Genomic DNA, 17862 nt, shown 5'->3' on the forward strand with positions numbered 1-17862 from the left:
TTTTCCTTATAATAAAAGACTTAACGTATTATAAACGGTCAGTGTGACGCCGAGTCTCACACTGACAGGAAGCCTATGAGGATCGGCCTCCAGTAACAAACTTTCCCTGCGATCACATGATCGGGACCTGAACCAATTAGGTCCCGATCATGTCTTTGGGACCAGAGGCAGGGGTTAACAGCGCGATCCGGGTGTCAGCGCTACTCAGACACCCGAATCGCGCTTTTAACACCCACCGTGAATTCACGTTGGCACTGCACAGAGCCCAGCAAGCGCCAACGAGAATTTACTGTGGGCGGTCGGGAAGCGGTTAAATGTTGTGTTGCTATATAAACTTGTCAATTAGACACGTCACACATTCCCCAGAGGAAGCCGGAAGGGCGAAACCCAGGGTCGGGCGAGAGTGTTTGGCATGCCGCCTAGAAATGTTAAAGATTTTTACTTACCTCGATACTTTTATTTCTTGTTACTTCTGTAAGTATGGATTAAACTTGGCGTGGAGCAATCTTTTTCAGAGGGTGTTGCACTATGTGTCTTCCTTTTTCCATCTATTAGAGACATAAGATCCTTTTCCTACCAGGAGTTCTTTGAACGTCGAGAGATGATACAGAGCTCTGTGGGACTATAGGGATAAGAATTACCATCCACACCCTCATTGGATTGCGGATTGTCCACTGCATTTTTCTGGGAGAGAATGTCCATACTGAATGATATTGGACTGTTACCAGTGGCGTCTGAGCGGTAAACTTCACATAGGTCATTTAGGGTATTTGTTGGATCATACCCAATTTAGTTTTACGTGCTCCTGTCCTAGAGATCTATTGTGGGTATTTGAGCCAGGAGAAACTACAATATATAAGAGTGTGTCTGGCAAATCTTTACGGTCTGGCAGCCACCTCCATAGCACCGTTAGCAGCAGGAGTATCGGCGACATCTAGTGCCTCCAGTTCTCCTCTGCGAAGGCCTCCCTTGTTCTTACAAGTCATGTTTCAGAAGTTAGTTGGACCACTGCTAGAATGCTGCCTGACTGTTATGCAACTGGTAAGTAGAACCAGCAAGTATTAATTGGACCAGTAGCAGGAAAATTCTAGAATAAGAGCAGGAGCCTTCACAATACTCCAGTCCCTCACTTGAGTATTACATATGTAAGAGAAAGCGGAATACAGCTGAAATTAAGCCATGCTAGACCACATTAGGTCAGTATTCTTGTAATCGCTCAGGGTCATTATATGATTCATCAAATGTGCTGGTATCCAAATAAACTACATTTATTAGCCATCAGAGATAGTGCCAGTAGACAGGTGAAAGGTATATACTTCAGATTTTCATGAGAAAAAAGTGGATCCTTTATTTACCCAAAATGAGGGACGTTCAAAAAGTTCTCTCAAGCAGCGAGTTGGTGTACATACTGGATATATAAACCCTGATTAGTCAGTAAAAAGAGCATACAAAAAAGACATAATTCAGCATATATACTAATATCAGCACGTATTATTCTGTAAATGTGTGCAAGCGGATTTGACGACTCACCAGACATTGATACAGACTACTATTTGAAGCTTTTGAGGAGTGTGGACACACACGAGCTTTGGCTTTGCTTCTCATAAATAATTCCTTGTATTTGGGATTTATCAACAGCCAAGCCTGCCCTCGTCAGATTCCAGACATTACACAGCTTTAGGCCTGGCAAGTACCAGCATGGGCAACTGGCTCAGAGTCCTGGGTTCCTTGGACTTCAAATATTGTTATGTTTTTGTAGACATAAAGCGCATTATTATTTAAAGGATATCTGTCACTTTATAATAGGACCGTCACTTTGTGAATATTCCATACATATAATATCCCCAATGCTGGACCTAGCTCTTTTGGGAATGTTCTCTGCAATGGACATTTTCTGTCACATTTAGGCCGGATTCACACGAGCGTGTTCAGTCCGTGATATACGGTCCGCAGGTCGGCTGCATTTCCCGGACCAAACAGTGCAGGGAGCCGGGCTCCTAGCATCATCGTTATGTATGATGCGAGAAGTCCCTGCCTCTCCACGGAACTACTGTCCCGTACTGAAAATATGATTACAGTACGGGACAGTTTTCCTGCAGCGAGGCAGGGACTCCTAGTGTCATACGTAACGATGAAGATAAGAGCCCAGCTCCCTGCAGTGTGCTCAGTCCAGGAAATACTGCCGACCTGCGGACCGTATATCCCGGACTGAACACGCTCGTGTGAATCCGTCCTTAGGCATATTTAGTTCCAGAGTGCTGCTGACATGGTGTTGGTGTGACATATACAATACTGTGCAACAGCTCTAGGCAGTTGTGGGAAAAATGCTGCAAAGTAAGAATGCTTTCAAAACTTGAAGTATTGTATTTTGTTAAATGCTAAAAAAAAAACCACCAACACTTGATGTTTTGAAAGCATTCTTACTTTGCAGCATTTTTCCACCGCTGCCTAGAACTTTTGCACAGTAGTGTAGATACCTACACTTGTCTACTGGCACAATCACTGATGGCTCGGAGTGTACTTTATTTGGATACCGGCGCATTTCGTGGAAACCGGACAGATTACAAGAAAATTGATCTATTGTGGTCTAGCAAGGGTTAATTTCAGTTGTATTTCTCTTCCCCTAACCTATATGGTTAATTGTACATACTGATGTTTTATATGGTGTATTGTTCTTGAGCCACAAAACGTATTTAGTTCATTTTTAAATTGTATGTTCTTTGTAATACATATAGTAATAAACTACGTGATATTAGGACAAACTAATCTGAATGATATTTTTTCATAGGCTACGCACTAGTGTTGTAGCTAGGCAATAGGGAGATGACATGTTTTCCCTTCAGTAAGATGGCTGCTGTTAAACACTACTTAATTGTGGGCATGCGCTGGTTGGCTCGGTTTCCAGTAATGTGGACATAGTATTTTCTCTTTTTTTACATATCGGCATTATATTTCCTGACATGCGCAGTTAGAAATCAAGCTGCTATATAGGTATCAATGCTAGTGAGACCGTAATTAATTATTATGCTACACATCCCGCTTTTTTTCCCCGCGAGTGGATAAAGTCCTTTCTTGCCACGGCACCGCCTCTGACCTCCCATTGAAATCAAGAGGCTTAAAAAGCGTTTTTCGCTGCATTTGCCTTCGGTCTTCAATGGTCTTCAAAAAAAAGCACAGATTTTTCAAGGAATTGAGGCAGATGTTTTCTGCCTGCAAAATACTCTGTGTAAACTAGGCCATACCAATATATATGCTACATTATGTATTTTGGTTTGCTCTTTTCACCGATTGTTTTTAATCAATGTTAATGAACTGTTGAGGGTTTATATACCCAGTCTGTACACCTATTAACTTCTGGAGAAAGGAGTCATTGAGTGAACTGAAACATCGCACATTATGGGTGAATAAAGGATCAACTTTAGCCCATGAAAACCTTTATTGCTGCTTTATCATAGGATATGGATTTTTGGACACTTTGCTAAGGTCCAGTGGTGTGCACCGGATATCTTTTTTCTTTGCTGTGCAGTTTTCTTTCTTTTTATACATACATATAAACATTATATGGCCTAAACTACGTGGACAACTGACCATGGCAAGGACTGAAAAAAAAAAAACTGAAAGGGGGAGAGGTTTGCCTTTATGTAAAGTCCTGTCTAAAGCCCACTCTGAAGAATAATATAGGAAAGTGAAGATGTGGAGTCTATGGGTAGAAAAATATGGAAGAAAAAATAAAAACCATCAGAAAATACTGATGGGGTTTGCTATAACCCACTAAATATAACAGAATCCACATAAAAGCAACTACTGAGGGAAATATTTGAGGCAGCAAATCCTAATATCAAGTCCAGAGTCAACGCAGACGTCTACCAAGCAATTTTCCAGCACTTCATGCTTCCCTCTGCTGACAAGCTTTATGGAGATGCAGATTTCATTTTCCAGCAGGACGTGGCACCTGCCCACACTGCCAAATATACCAATACCTGGTTTAATAACCCCAGTATCACTGCGCTTGATTGGCGCTGGACCTAAACCCTATAGAGAATCTATGGGGTATTGTCAAGATGAGACACCAGACCCAACAATGCAGACGAGCTGAAGGCCAATATCAAAGGAACCTGGGCTTCCATAACACCTCAGCAGTGCCACAGGCTGATCACTCCATGCCACGCCGCATTGATGCAGTAATTCATGCAAAAGAGCCCTGACCAAGTATTGAGGGCATATACGCTACATACTTTTCAGTAGGCCAACGTTTCAGTATTAAAAATAATTTTTGAAAATTGGGGTCTATAATATTCTAATTTTCTTAGAGACTAAATTTTGGGTTTTCATTAACAGTTACCATATTCATCAACATTAAAAGAAAAAAATGCTGGAAATAGATCACTCTGTGTGTAATGAATCTATATAATACATAAGAGACACTTTTTGAATTGAATTACTGAAATAAATTAACTTTTTGATGATATTCTAATTCATGGAGATGGACTAGTAGATCATGCAGCAGTGCGGTGTCTATAATGTGCGTGCTGCAGAGCTGTGTATGTGCAATGTCATGGTGAGAAGAAATATATATTTATTTTATTTTATTTTTTTCTGTCTAAACCAGGGTGAATCCTATAGCTGTGTCCATCCTATAGTCGGGTGCATCTCATAATCTGAAAAATAGGGTACATGTCACCATTACATACTAAATGGGAAAACGTGAGCGTTAATATGGAGTTGGATCCCCTTTTGCAGCTATAAGCCTCTATTCCTTTGGGGAGGCATTCAAGAGTTTGGAGTCTGACTGTGGAAATTTGTTCCCATTCAGCAAAAAGAGCATTTGTGAGGTCAGGAAATTATGTTGGACAAATAAGTCTGGCTCACATACAGCATTCTAATTAAATCAGAACAACCTCGATAAACCAGGTCATTATGGATGCACAAGTCCGAATGTATGCCAGCTCAGCTGTAGCTTGGTGCTGTGTGAAAGATCTCCACGTGCATTGAAAGTCAGAAAAGCATGCAGTATAAATCCAAGGAATAAAAAAAAAAAAATCAGAGGGTTCTTCAGATGTGAAAAGTAACTTATTTGGGAGATTAACCCCTTAAGGACGCAGCCTAGTTTGGGCCTTAAGGCTCAGAGCCCATTTTTCAAATCTGACATATTTCACTTTATGTGGTAATAACGTCGGAATGCTTAAACCTATCCAAGCGATTCTGAGATTGTTTTCTCGTGACACTTTGGGCTTCATGTTCGTGGTAAAATTTGGTCGATATATTCAGTCTTTATTTGTGAAAAATTGCAAAATTTTGAGAAAATTTACAAAAAATAGCATTTTTCAGAATTTAAATGCATCTGCTTGAAAAACAGACGGTTATACCACCCAAAATAGTTACTAGTTCACATTTCCCATATGTCTACTTAAGATTGGCATCGTTTTTTGAACATTATTTTATTTTTCTTGGACGTTACAAGGCTTAGAACATAAACAGCAATTTCTCATATTCTTAAGAAAATTTCAAAAGCCTTTTTTTGAAGGTACCGGTTCAGTTCTGAAGTGGATTTGAGGGGCCTATGTATTAGAAACTCCCATAAAACACCCCATTTTAAAAACTAGACCCCTCAAAGTATTCAAAACAGCATATAGAAAGTTTTTTAACCCTTCAGGCATTTCACAGGAATTAAAGCAAAGTGGAAATGAAATTTGCAAATTTCATTTTTTCTGCTGAATTTCAAATTTATTAAATTTTTTTCTGTAACACAGAAGGTTTTACCAGAGAAATACTACTAAATATGTATTGTCCAAATTCTGCAGTTTTTATAAATGTCCCACATGTGGCCCTACTGCGCTCGTGGACTAAAACACAAGCCCTAGAAGCAAAGAAGCACCTAGTGCATTTTAAGGCCTCTTTTTTATTAGAATATATTTTAGGCAGCATGCCAGGTTTGAAGAGGTGTTGAGGTATCAAAACAATGGAAACCCACCAGAAGTGACCCCATTTTGGAAATTACACCCCTCAAGGAATTCATTTATGGTTTTTGTTATCATTTTGACCGCACAGTTTTTTCACAGCACCTATTTGAATTGGGCTGTGAAATGAAAAAAATGATATTTTTTCCAATAAGATGTAATTTTTGATGAAAATTTCTTATTTTCACAGGGAACAACATACCCCATTTTGTTGCCCAATTTGTCCTTAGTGCGGCAATACCCCATTTGTGGTGATAAACTGCCGTTTGGGCCCATGGGAGGGCTCAGAAGGAAAGGAGCGCTATGTGTTTGTTGGAGTCCAGATTTTGCTGGATTGGTTTTCGGGTGCCATGTCACATTTGCAGAGCCCCAGAGGTATCAAAGCAATGGAAACCCACCAGAAGTGACCCCATTTTGGAAACTACACCCCTCAAGGAATTCATTTATGGTTTTTGTTATCATTTTGACCGCACAGTTTTTTCACAGCACCTATTTGAATTGGGCTGTGAAATGAAAAAAAAGATTTTTTCCAATAAGATGTAATTTTTGATCAAAATTTCTTAGTTTCACAGGGAACAACATACCCCATTTTGTTGCCCAATTTTCCTTAGTGCGGCAATACCCCATTTGTGGTGATAAACTGCCGTTTGGGCCCATGGGAGGGCTCAGAAGGAAAGGACCACCATTTGGCCTACTGGAGCTTTTCTGGTGCTAAGTCATGTATGCAGAAGCCCCTGAGGTACCAGTAGAGTTGAAACCCCCGAGAAGTGACCCCATTTTAAAAACTACACCTCTTAAGACATTCATCTAGAGGTGTAGTGAGCATTTTGACCCCACAGGTACTGTGTAAAAGATAATGCGCAGCAGATGGTGCAGAGTGAGATTTGCAATTTTATATATATATATATGGCATGTCAGTGTCCGATATAGTGTGCCCAGCATGCGCCACCGGAGATATACACCCCTTAAATTGTAATGTGGGTTCTCCTGGGTACGGCAATACCCTACATGTGGCTGTTATCAGCTGCCTGGGCACACAGCAGGGCTCAGAAGGGAAAGATGAGGGGGGTAAGCTGTGCGGAGTGCATCAGGGTAAATTAAAAATCAAGGGATGTATGATACATTTTAAAACACTCTTTCATACAGAGCTCTGGTTTTTCGGGACACGTGTCACATTGGTATATTGTGTTCTTCCTTATCCCCCTCTTATAGCAGACTCTGCACCTCTTTTGACTCTTTCCCTTTCCACCGGTTTGGGGAACTTCTCTTGGAAAGTGTTGCCCTGGTACGATGCGTGTGGCCTCGCTTCCAGAAGTACTGGGTGCCCCCCCTTCCTGGTCCCTAAAGATTAGATCTTGAAATTCCAGGAAAATTACCCTCTGGCCTGTACATCGACGTAGCACGTACGCATTGTACAAAGCCATCTGTATGATGTGCCCGGCCAGCTTCTTATACCACACCGCATGGCGCTGTAGGGCTTCAGGACTTGATTTGACAAGTCCTTCCCTCCCATGTACCTATTGTAGTCCAGGATGCAGTCTGGTTTGGGGGTGGCCTTTCCTTCATATATCCTAAACCTGTAGGTATACCCTGATGCACTCTCGCACAGCTTATACATCTTCATGCCATACCTTGCCCTCTTACCCGGCAGGTACTGGCGGAATTGAACCCTCGCTTTAAAATGTACCAATGACTCATCAATAGAAATACACTTCTCGGGGGTGTATGCTTGGGAAAACCGGGCACTGAAACGGTCTAATAGGGGTCTCCGTTTATACAAACGGTCAAAATGGGGTCATCTCGGGGTGGGCACGACTCATTATCAGTATAATGTGAGAAGCGAAGTATTGCCTCATTTATTTATTTTTTTAGGTTCCAGTTCAGTTCTGAAGTTGCTTTGAGGGGCCCATATATTAGAAACCCCTATCAAACACCCCATTTTAGAAACTAGACCCCTCAAAATATTCACAACAGCATATAGAAAGTTTATGAACCCTTTAGGTGTTTCACAGAAATTTAGAGCAAAGTAGAGGTGACATTTACTTTTTTTTTTTTTGTCAGAAAATCCTCTTTATACCATTTTTTTTATAACACAAAAGGATTTATCAGAGAAACGCAACTTAATACGTATTGCCCAGATTCTGCAGTTTAGAGAAATATCCCACATGTGGCCCTCGGGCGGTAATGGACTGAAGCACCGGCCTCCGAAGCAAAAGAACACCTAGTGGATTTTGAGGCCTCTTTTTTATTAGGCACCATGTCCGGTTTGAAGAGGTCTTGTGGTGCCAAAACAGTGGAAAACCCCCAAAAGTGACCCCAATTTGGAAACTAGAGACCTTGAGGAATCCATTGCAGTTTTCATGTCATGCATGCGACTTTTTGATCAGTCTTTATTCTATTTTTAGGTGGCGCGGTGACTAAAAAACCGCAATTCTACTATTGTTTTTTTGTTCTATTTTTTTCACAGCGTTCACCGTGCGCTATAAATGACACATTCACTTCATTCTGCGGGGCGATACGATTACGGCGATACCAGATGTTTATAGTTTTTTTATGTCTTATGGCGTTTGCACAATAAAATACGTTTTGTAAACAATCATTCACTTTTTGTGTTACCTTATTCCAAGAGCCAGAACGTTTTTATTTTTCCTTCAAAAAAGCCGTGCGAGGACTTATTTTTTGCGTAACGAACTGTAGTTTCGATCAGTACCATTTTTCGGTACATGCGACTTTTTGATCTCTTTTTATTCCATTTTTTGGGAGGTGAAGTGACCAAACAATTGTGATTGTGGTGCGGTTTATTATTTATTTTTTTTACGGCGTTCACCGCGCGGGATAAATAACGAAATAATTTTGTAGTTCAGGCCGTTACGGACGCGGCGATACCAATTATGTATAGTTTATTTGTTTATTTATTTTAATAATAAAGACTGACAAGGGAAAAGGGGGGATTTTTACTTTTAAAACTTTTATTTTCTTATTTTTACACAACTTTTTTTAACTTTTTTTTTACTTTTTTACTTTGTCCCATTAGGGGACTTGAGGGCAGGAGCCCCTGATCGCTATTCTAATACACTGCACTACATGCGTAGTGCAGTGTATTAGAACTGTCAGCTACTCACTGACAGCAAGCATAGTGGGTCCTGACTGTCAGGACCCACTAGGCTTCCGTCTATGGCATAGCCGGACGCCATTTTTTGGTGTCCGGTTGCCATAGTCACCATCGCCGGCCGCTATCGTGTAGCAGGCCGGCGATGGCGGATTAACCCCTAAGAAGCCGCGATCGCTATTGAACGCGGCTTCTGAGGGGTTAAATCTGCGGGGACCACCGCGATCGGTCCCGGCACATTGAGCAGTGATAGTCTGCTGTCGGAAACAGCAGCTATCACAGCTCATGCACGCGCCCCGCGCGAACGGCGCCGTGTTTACTCCATGACATACTATTATGTCATGGAGCGCGAACGATGCACTTACCATGACATAATAGTATGTCCTGGAGCGTTAAGGGGTTAAAAGTTCAAAACATGACTTACATATTTCAGACCTACATGTCCTTACCTAAATGTCATATGCTATGAGTAAAATGTGTAAATCGGAAATGTTTAAGCAGGAGGGTGCAGTGCGAGTCATGTTTGGGCTTTTAATCTGCCAAATAAAAGTTATTTTACATCTGAAGATCCCTCCAATGCGGCAAATTTTTATTCGATGTCTTTATGAACCTTGAAAAACAGCCCCCAGACTATTATCCCTCCTCCACAAAACAGTAGGCAGCATTCTCTGGGCATCCGCCAAACCCAGATTCGTACGTTAAACTTCCAGATAGTGAAACTCCAGAGAACATGTTTCCACTGCTCCGGGGTCAGCGTGCTTTACACCACTCCAGTCAACCCATGGCATTGCACATAGTGATCTTGGGTTTTCAAGGTCGATCAGCTGCAAGCCATTTCATGGAGCTTCCAACGCAGTTCTTGTGCTGATGTCACTTCCAGAGGCATGTTGAACTCTGTAGTCAGTGTTGGAACAAAGGATAGGCGAATTGTACGGGCCATGTGCTTCTGCACTTAGTGGCCCTGCTCAAGTTTGTGTGGTTTCCCACTTTGTGGCTAAATTGTTGTTACTCCTAGATGCGGTCACTTCACAATAATAGTACTTCCAGTTGACCAGGGCAGATCTAACAGATCTGAAATTTAACAAAATAAACGTGGCACTGTCATAGAATGCCACCTTTTGAAGTCACTAAGCTAGTCTTTACGACCACTACTACAAGAAATGTTTGTCTATGGGGATTGCATGGCTGTGTACTTAACTTTTTGTATCGCTTTCCATGCAATTGGTGTGGCTGAGGACACCCGAACTCAATAATTAGGAGATTGGTATATATTTTACATCTTAGCTTTATCCACCTACTAGGACAATGGGGCACTTTATCAATGCATTTGTAGCAGTTTTCTAATGTAAATACATTTGAAAATATGGCATTTACACGAACGCCATATTTATAAAGCCACTGTGACACTTTCTGACTGATGTTGGGAAACCGGTCCGGGCTTTTAAGTCACAACAACAACTTAATAGTCTCGCACATTTTTCTTCCAAGAAAAGAGTCAAAACAAAACACCACCAGATTCGACCAGGTATGGTTTTTAGCCAATGGCAGATTCATCAATAAGCTACACTTCTCCCTAGAGGACTTCTACCATTTGGTAAGATTTCATAACAGGAATGATTATTTTTATGGCTTTATAATGTGAAAGTCTCTACATTCAAAAAGAGCTAAAACATTAAAATTTAAAGAAAAAAAAAAAAGCTTCTATTTTGAGGTCTGCTAACTTACCCCTCTAGTCCTCCTCCTTCAAAAACAGCATGCACATATTCTGTGAAGGCAGCAGCCACAGGAAGAGATTCCTGAGATCCCAGAACAACAGGACTGGGTCCACGAGACAATCCTGGAAGAAGACAAATGGTATTAGTTACCACTTTCAAAATTATCTGCTCATTAAGACAGTTCTGTGGAGGCCAAATGGCGTAGTTTAATTCCTTCCCTTACATTTGAACAACGGGGAGAGGCGTTGGAGTCTTCATTACAGGTCTCTCCCTCTGGCAATAACAAGATGACACAACTTTATATAATTCATCAATGCTATTTATCTCTGGTTCGTTAATTTAGAATGCAACAACTTCCTTTTTCCAGGTGCCAAGAGGGGGACGTTGATTTTTGGCATTTAATTTGGGGATGTGCACACATTCAATCATTTTGGGGAGGTACTTTCCCTATGGTCTACAGTGGTGGGCACTCCGGTACCATATACCCCGGAAGTTTGTCTGCAGTGTCTTTTGGATGAGGAGCTCTGGCCTCACCATGTGAGGATCTTACTTTGGGAGGGGCTCTTTATGGCCAGGAAGACTATTGCTCTCAGTTGGATTGGTGATCGCCCTCCATCCTTGTCCCAATGGAGATCACTGGTAAATAAAAGGTTACCCTTTCTGAATGTAGTTTATAAGAATCACAATTCTCCACAGAAATTTCAAAAAGCTTGGGCGCCTTGGTGTGCCTCGCATTTTACTCTATTCTCGGCACATACCCTGGTTTCCTTTATGACCCGCTTACAAATCGCGGTCCTCAATTTAAAATGGCCGTGATGATTATGTTAGGCCTTATTCACACAAACGTGTCCATTTTGCGCTCGCAAAAATCGTAGTGTTTTGCGCACACAAAAGCTCAGTGTGGCATCTGTATATGGTGCGTGGCTGCGTGATTTTCGCGCAGCCAGCATCATTATGACACTCTATTTTTATGTTTACCAACATAAAAGCTTAAGGTGCTTTTGTTTTCATTCATTCTTTCTTTTTACTACTGTTGCGCGAATCGCGCGCGGCACCCGGAAGAGCTTCCGTGTGCCGAGCGCGATTTGCACGCACCCATTGACTTCAATGGGTGCGTGCTGGGCGAAACACGCCCAAATATAGGACATGTCGTGAGTTTTACGCAGCGTGAAAATCACGACCTGTCAGAACGGCCTCATTGACTTACATAAGTCCGTGCGACGCGCGTGGAAATCACGGACGTTATACACGTTCGTGTGAATAAGGCCTTAAAGTGTTTTCTACTCGCAGGTGTATGCCCCGGTGTCTCGATGTAACTTGACTATTGTGACTCTGACCAGTGCTCTTTCCATGTATTGTCTTCATCTTTTACAATGCCCTTATTTCTTGTATGTTCTGATCAATAAAACTATTAAAAATAAAATAAAAAAAGTCAGTCATCTAATCCGCAACCAAAAAACAATGGTCACTCACTAAAAGGCATTATCCGCTCTCGAGAATCCCTTTTTGTTAAAAGGGTCCCTTGACAATAAGCGGATCACAAGGTGACCCACTGTTGGTACCCCAACAATCAGCTGTATTTTACAGGGTAACCTAGCAGCAAGTGGTATTTTTGTCAAGTGGTGGCGTTGCAGAGGAAGATTAAAGCATTACACAGCATTACTATTGGAACCAATGGGCTGTCCATGAAATGCATAGGACATGACTGGTCTTCTAGAATAAGAGACTTTCTGTAGCCATATGCCTGGTCTTTTAAGAAGGGTACTGAATGGGGGGAGCCCCTTCTTATAATTCAGAATTTCCTAATTGGGCATTTAAAAATGGCCTCCCTGGGGGCATGGCCTGGATGCAAACGGGAGCAGATGTTTGAGAGCTGAGCTCCGTGCCCACACTGCTATTTTGGTAGGCTAGCATAGCCTTTGCTCTGCTACATTTTGGCTAATGGGGAGAATGCAACCCAAAAAGTAATAAAAAACATTTTAAGTGATACATATGCCCCCAATGTGTCCCAACTTTCGTTTCTCAGATAGTTTTTCTCTTTGCGGGCCTGTCCTCCAGCGGCATGGAATGCTGGTGCCGATTTTAACATCCCTTTTACGGAATTAATGGATCAGCTGTCCTTATCTGATAAGCCCCCTACTCAGGCCCCATGCACACTATCTCAAAATCGCCCGTAATTACAGACCCATTAATTTCTATGGCCGACAGACACCTTCCCGTATTTCTACGGGAGGGTGTCCGTGCCGTAGAAACCTGCCGAAAATAATAGGACATGTCCTATTTTTTTTAACATTTTTACGGACAGTGCTCCTATACGGCCGGCTATAGGCGGCCGCCCGTGCCTGTTATGGGTCATAATTATGGGCACTGTCGTGTGCATGAAGCCTCAGGCCCAGTCCTGCCTTTCTTTGGGTTGTCGTAAGTTTATGCGTGCTCATGCTCTTTACGATCTATTAGTGGGTAGTGAATACGCCATAGATCGTTGACCTTTTTTTCCCCCACCCTCATAATATCCATACCAGATTGGATTCTTTTTTTTTTTTTTAGCAATACCCTTACTCAGTCGGCTTCATAATGCACACATTGAGCTCATTTCTTGGTCTGACCATGCTCCTGTAGTCCTTTTCCTCACTTCTTCTAGACAGTGTCATTGGAGCTTTAACGAGACTGATTAAAAGCCTGTTTATAGGGACACTATTATAAACCATATCTTGATGTTTTTAGCAAGAACGAACACTCCCATCCCCTTCCGCTCTACTTTGTGGGAAACCCATAAAGCAGTATTGAGAGGTAAACGTATTGCCTTGGCATCCAGTCTTAAAGATGATGTGCCTAAGACGCAAGAGCTTAAGACTCTCGTTCAAACCCTCGAATCTCAATTACTTACTAGGTCCTCCACATCCTTCCTCCGCAAGTTTACCGAACCTAAAGCGCAAATGAAAGATCCAACTATTCGTAAAATGGAGTAATGAAGGCGCTCTAAACCGTGCTTCAATGAGAAGGGTAATAAGGCCCTTACTCTTAGACTCTTGAGGGAACACTATCGCTCAGTCTCCACAGGAGATTAAAGATAAATCTGGCTGCTTTAGATATAATCCCAAGGACATTTTTTTTTTCAAAATATATATTTTTATTAGATTATAAAAAGAGGACTCAAGGACATCTCTGCCCTATTCCGCACCTACTACTCTAATCTTTATAACCTCCCTACTTCTCTTCCAGCAAGAAGTCTGCATGCCCATCTTCTCTCTAGTAACTTACCCACGCACAATCTGTCTCCTACCTTTACTCTATCTCATTAAGAGCTGCTTGATACTATTAAAGACTTGCCTAATGGTAAAATCCCTGGGCCCGATGAATTTACCCATCTTCATTATGAAACTTATCAAGCAGAACTTCTTCATGGATGGTTTGCAATCCCCCATACAATGCTTAATTTCAATATTACCCTGACCCCTAAACCGGGTAAAGACCCTCAAGATTGTGCTAGAAGTGGACCTACAGCCCTTTTGAACCCTGGCTTTAAGATTTAGATCTGTATTTTGGAGAATCGCTTCAATATTGGTCTACCCTCCCCTATACATAAGGACCAAGTGTGTTTTGTTCCCTGCTGTCAGGGCGGTGATAACACTAGCCCGATTGATTTGATTGATGTAGCAAACAAGCAATCTCAAATCAGCCCCTTTGCTTCGTCTCGATGCGGAAAAGAGTTTCAAACATAAGGCTTTTGACCATTTAGGTTGGCCTCTTAAGTCCATATGCATCACTGGTGCCTCTATGACAGCTATTTGTGTTCTTTACGCCAACCTGTCAGCGGTTGTTAAATTGCCCAATATTGCTTCCAATCCTTCTACCATCTTCAATGGCATTCAGCTGGGTTGTCCGTTGTCACCACTCCTTTTGCTTTATGCATTGAATGCTTAGCAGCCACGATTTTGCAGCACCCAGACAAAAGGGTATAATAGTGAGATAGGAAGTTTAAGAACTTTATTTCCACAGAAGATGGCCTACATATCCTCCCTGTCTTAGGCTATGTTCACACGGGGTATTTTGCCGAGTTTTTTGACGCGGAAACCGCGTCGCAAAACTCGGCAGAAACGGCCCGAGAACGCCTCCCATTGATTTCAATGGGAGGCGTCGGCGTCTTTTTCCCGCGAGCAGTAAAACTGCCTCGCGGGAAAAAGAAGCGACATGCCCTATCTTCGGGCGCTTCCGCCTCGGACCTCTCATTGACTTCAATGGGAGGCAGGAGAAAGCGTATATCTCGCTGTTTTATGCCCGCGGCGCTCAATGGCCGCGGGCGAAAAACGGAGCGATAATCGCCGCGAAAATCGGCGTGCAGGGAGAGGAATATCTGCCTCAAAGTTCCAAACGGAATTTTGAGGCAGATATTCCTCCCCCAAAATACTCCGTGTGAACATAGCCTAACATGCTGCTCTAATGGAGTATGGTCATCCATCAGTATATAAAAAAAAATAATACCTCAAAAGACGGAGACCCTTCTTCTGAATTTCTTCCTTACCACGCTCAATTTACTTCGCAGGTAGGGGATGTATCTTATTTTACTATTCTACTCGTGTAATCCCCCCCTTTTTTGTGAATTACGATACCTCCTTATTAAATGGAAACCTCATCAGATTTCCTAGTTAGGACGTATCTCGGTGGCTAAGACGGCTCTCCTGCCTAAATTACTTTACTATTTTGAAACTCTTTACGCTTTCGGTTCAGATTTCTCTAACATTAACTTCAGTTGGGATACTAAACGTGATCGGATACCAAAGTCTGTGATGCCCACAAAAAGGGACCAGGAAGTCCTCTCGGTTTTCGGATATCCTTAAATATTACTGGACGGTCCATCTTAGACATATTGTGTCATGGGCATCCCAATATGCTTTTAATATTTGGACTCCGGGAGAATAGGTGCGAGCCATTACTTCTCAATCTAACTCCTTACTATGGTCCTAGGACTCCCTTCCTGCTCCTACTAATTTATTAGGTCCCATGAGGTTTACAAGGTATATTTGGTTCTCCTCCCAGCATCGTTTCACTGTGGCGTCTGCGCGGTCCCCTATGACTTCTATATGGTAAAATCCCTCCATACCTGAAAACTTAACTTCCACTATGGTAAGGGGTTTGGTATTCAGTGGGTCTCTTTCGATTAGCTGATATGGTGGACACATCCTCAGTTGAAATTCGTTCATTTGAGTTTCTAACTCGTTCCTTACACCAACCAGACTCCGATAGGTTCCATTATTGTGAAGTTGTAACTTCGAGTTTTAGTTCTGGTGAAGTTTTGCCTCCCACTCCCATTGAGAAGCTATGTCGTACGGGCACCTCCTCTAAAGGTCTTTTTTTGGCAATTTACCAAATTCTTCTGTGCCAAACAGGTTACACACCTATTCATCATAGATATGGCGTCTTAAATGTCCCACTTGCAGATATGGCTGTAGCAACAGAATTGATAAGAGGGATGCAAGCATAATGTACTATGTAGTAATTTTTCCCAAACATTCTTACCAACAGACAGCCCGGCACTTAAAGTTGGAGGAGAGAAGAATCCACGGTCACTGCTTGTACTAGATGGAGGACCAGGAATCAGTAGAGAATGATTGATTGACTGATTGTTAGAGGCTGTCTGGGAAACAAATGTGTAGATAGAATACAAAAAGCTTTAGTCAGGTCCCAGCCGTACTTTAGAACATGTACATTAGCACTCCATCAAGCTATTTCAATTCAGCAACCACATAAAAAGTAATCTGGATAATCTGTCTGTTAAGCTTGAACTTTCAATCATATCGGGTTACAACTTTCCTAAATGTCTTTGACGAGAGCTTTCAAAAAGATTTTTAGAGGCATTTATTCTTACAACCGTCATCGTTTTAATGGGATTATTAGGCACCACATCCCTAGTGTAGACTAAGGCCCTATTCACACGACAGGGATTCCATGCTGTGTGACGGCTGTTTTTCTGAACATCCGTCACACGGCCGCATTAGGAACGCTAGACCCCAAATTAGGCTATTCACACGGCCGATTTTTTTACCGGGCCGTCAAAAAAATGGAGCATGCTTTATTTTCGTCCGTTCACCCGGCCCCTATAAAAAAAAAAGTCTATTGGGATGCGGTACTTAAAATAATATTAGAGGTTACTGGAGTCTCTGTTACCAAGTCTCCTGAGGCGGCTCTTATTTATGTTCCCTATGCCATTACACATTTATAAGAGTTCCCTAACTAGAGATCTCCTTCAGGCGGCAAAGTCAGTGATCCCGCGTAGGTGGAAAACGGCGATACCCCCAACGTTAGAGGAGTGGTTTCAAGAGGTTGCCTTGATACAGAGAATGGAACACCTGGTGGCCCATTCCCTGGCTGCTTCTGTAAAATACACTATGAGAACAAATTGAGAAAAAAGGAGTCACAGCGCCACAAGTAATGAAAAAGATTACAAAACTTTATTAATATTTGAACACACAATATTAAAGAACACAGATTAAAAATAAGGATCTAAAATACCAGTGTGGTTGATTTATGAAAAAATTATTTAACCACGAGTGTCCTACATTTGAGAAGTTCAAATGTACATATATGCCCTCAGTAATGACCAGAAGCCAATATCAATATTGCATCATTGTAGCGTCTATAATAAAGTGTAACATAGTATAAAGATGGCAAGGTATGAGGACACACAGCAAAAAGAGGGTCCTGGTACCAATTGTGTAACGTGTTTAGAGGAGACGCTAAAAAGGGACACAAACCGAGAAACGGCTCAGGTTTTAGATTAGGTGCAAAGAGGGAGAGATATCCTGGCATATATAATACTGTTGCATCAAATAGGGATCTGCCTTAAATGGCAGGTATCAACGTAAGCTTACCCATGTAAATAGAGATGGTCAGACGGCCCACACAGTAAAGCCTGATATGATGGCACCCCATAGGGTATTATATCTGCCGGGATATCTCTCCCTCTTTGCACCTAATCTAGAACCTGAGCCGTTTCTCAGTTTGTGTCCCTTTTTAGCGTCTCCTCTAAACACGTTACACAATTGGTACCAGGACCCTCTTTTTGCTGTGTGTCCTCATACTT

At 42.0% G+C, this 17862-nt stretch overlaps 1 protein-coding gene across 6 annotated transcripts in view; it reads right to left on the bottom strand.

The window, feature by feature from the left end:
* LOC142648115 (F-BAR domain only protein 1-like) overlaps positions 1 to 17862 on the bottom strand; it is a 226121-nt gene that overhangs the window by 40414 nt on the left and 167845 nt on the right. For 5 of the 6 annotated variants that reach the window (XM_075825420.1, XM_075825423.1, XM_075825421.1 and 2 more), the window contains 2 exons: positions 16299 to 16416; positions 10792 to 10903 (listed from right to left, as the gene is read on the bottom strand). In XM_075825420.1, coding sequence (XP_075681535.1) covers positions 10792 to 10903; positions 16299 to 16416 — 230 coding nt within the window. Of the gene's footprint in view, positions 1 to 9638; positions 10138 to 10791; positions 10904 to 16298; positions 16417 to 17862 lie in introns of those variants that run through there. The other variant, XM_075825425.1, reaches the window with a different exon arrangement.

Source organism: Rhinoderma darwinii, chromosome 1, assembly GCF_050947455.1.
Source record: "Rhinoderma darwinii isolate aRhiDar2 chromosome 1, aRhiDar2.hap1, whole genome shotgun sequence".
Taxonomy (NCBI): Eukaryota; Metazoa; Chordata; class Amphibia; order Anura; family Rhinodermatidae; genus Rhinoderma; species Rhinoderma darwinii.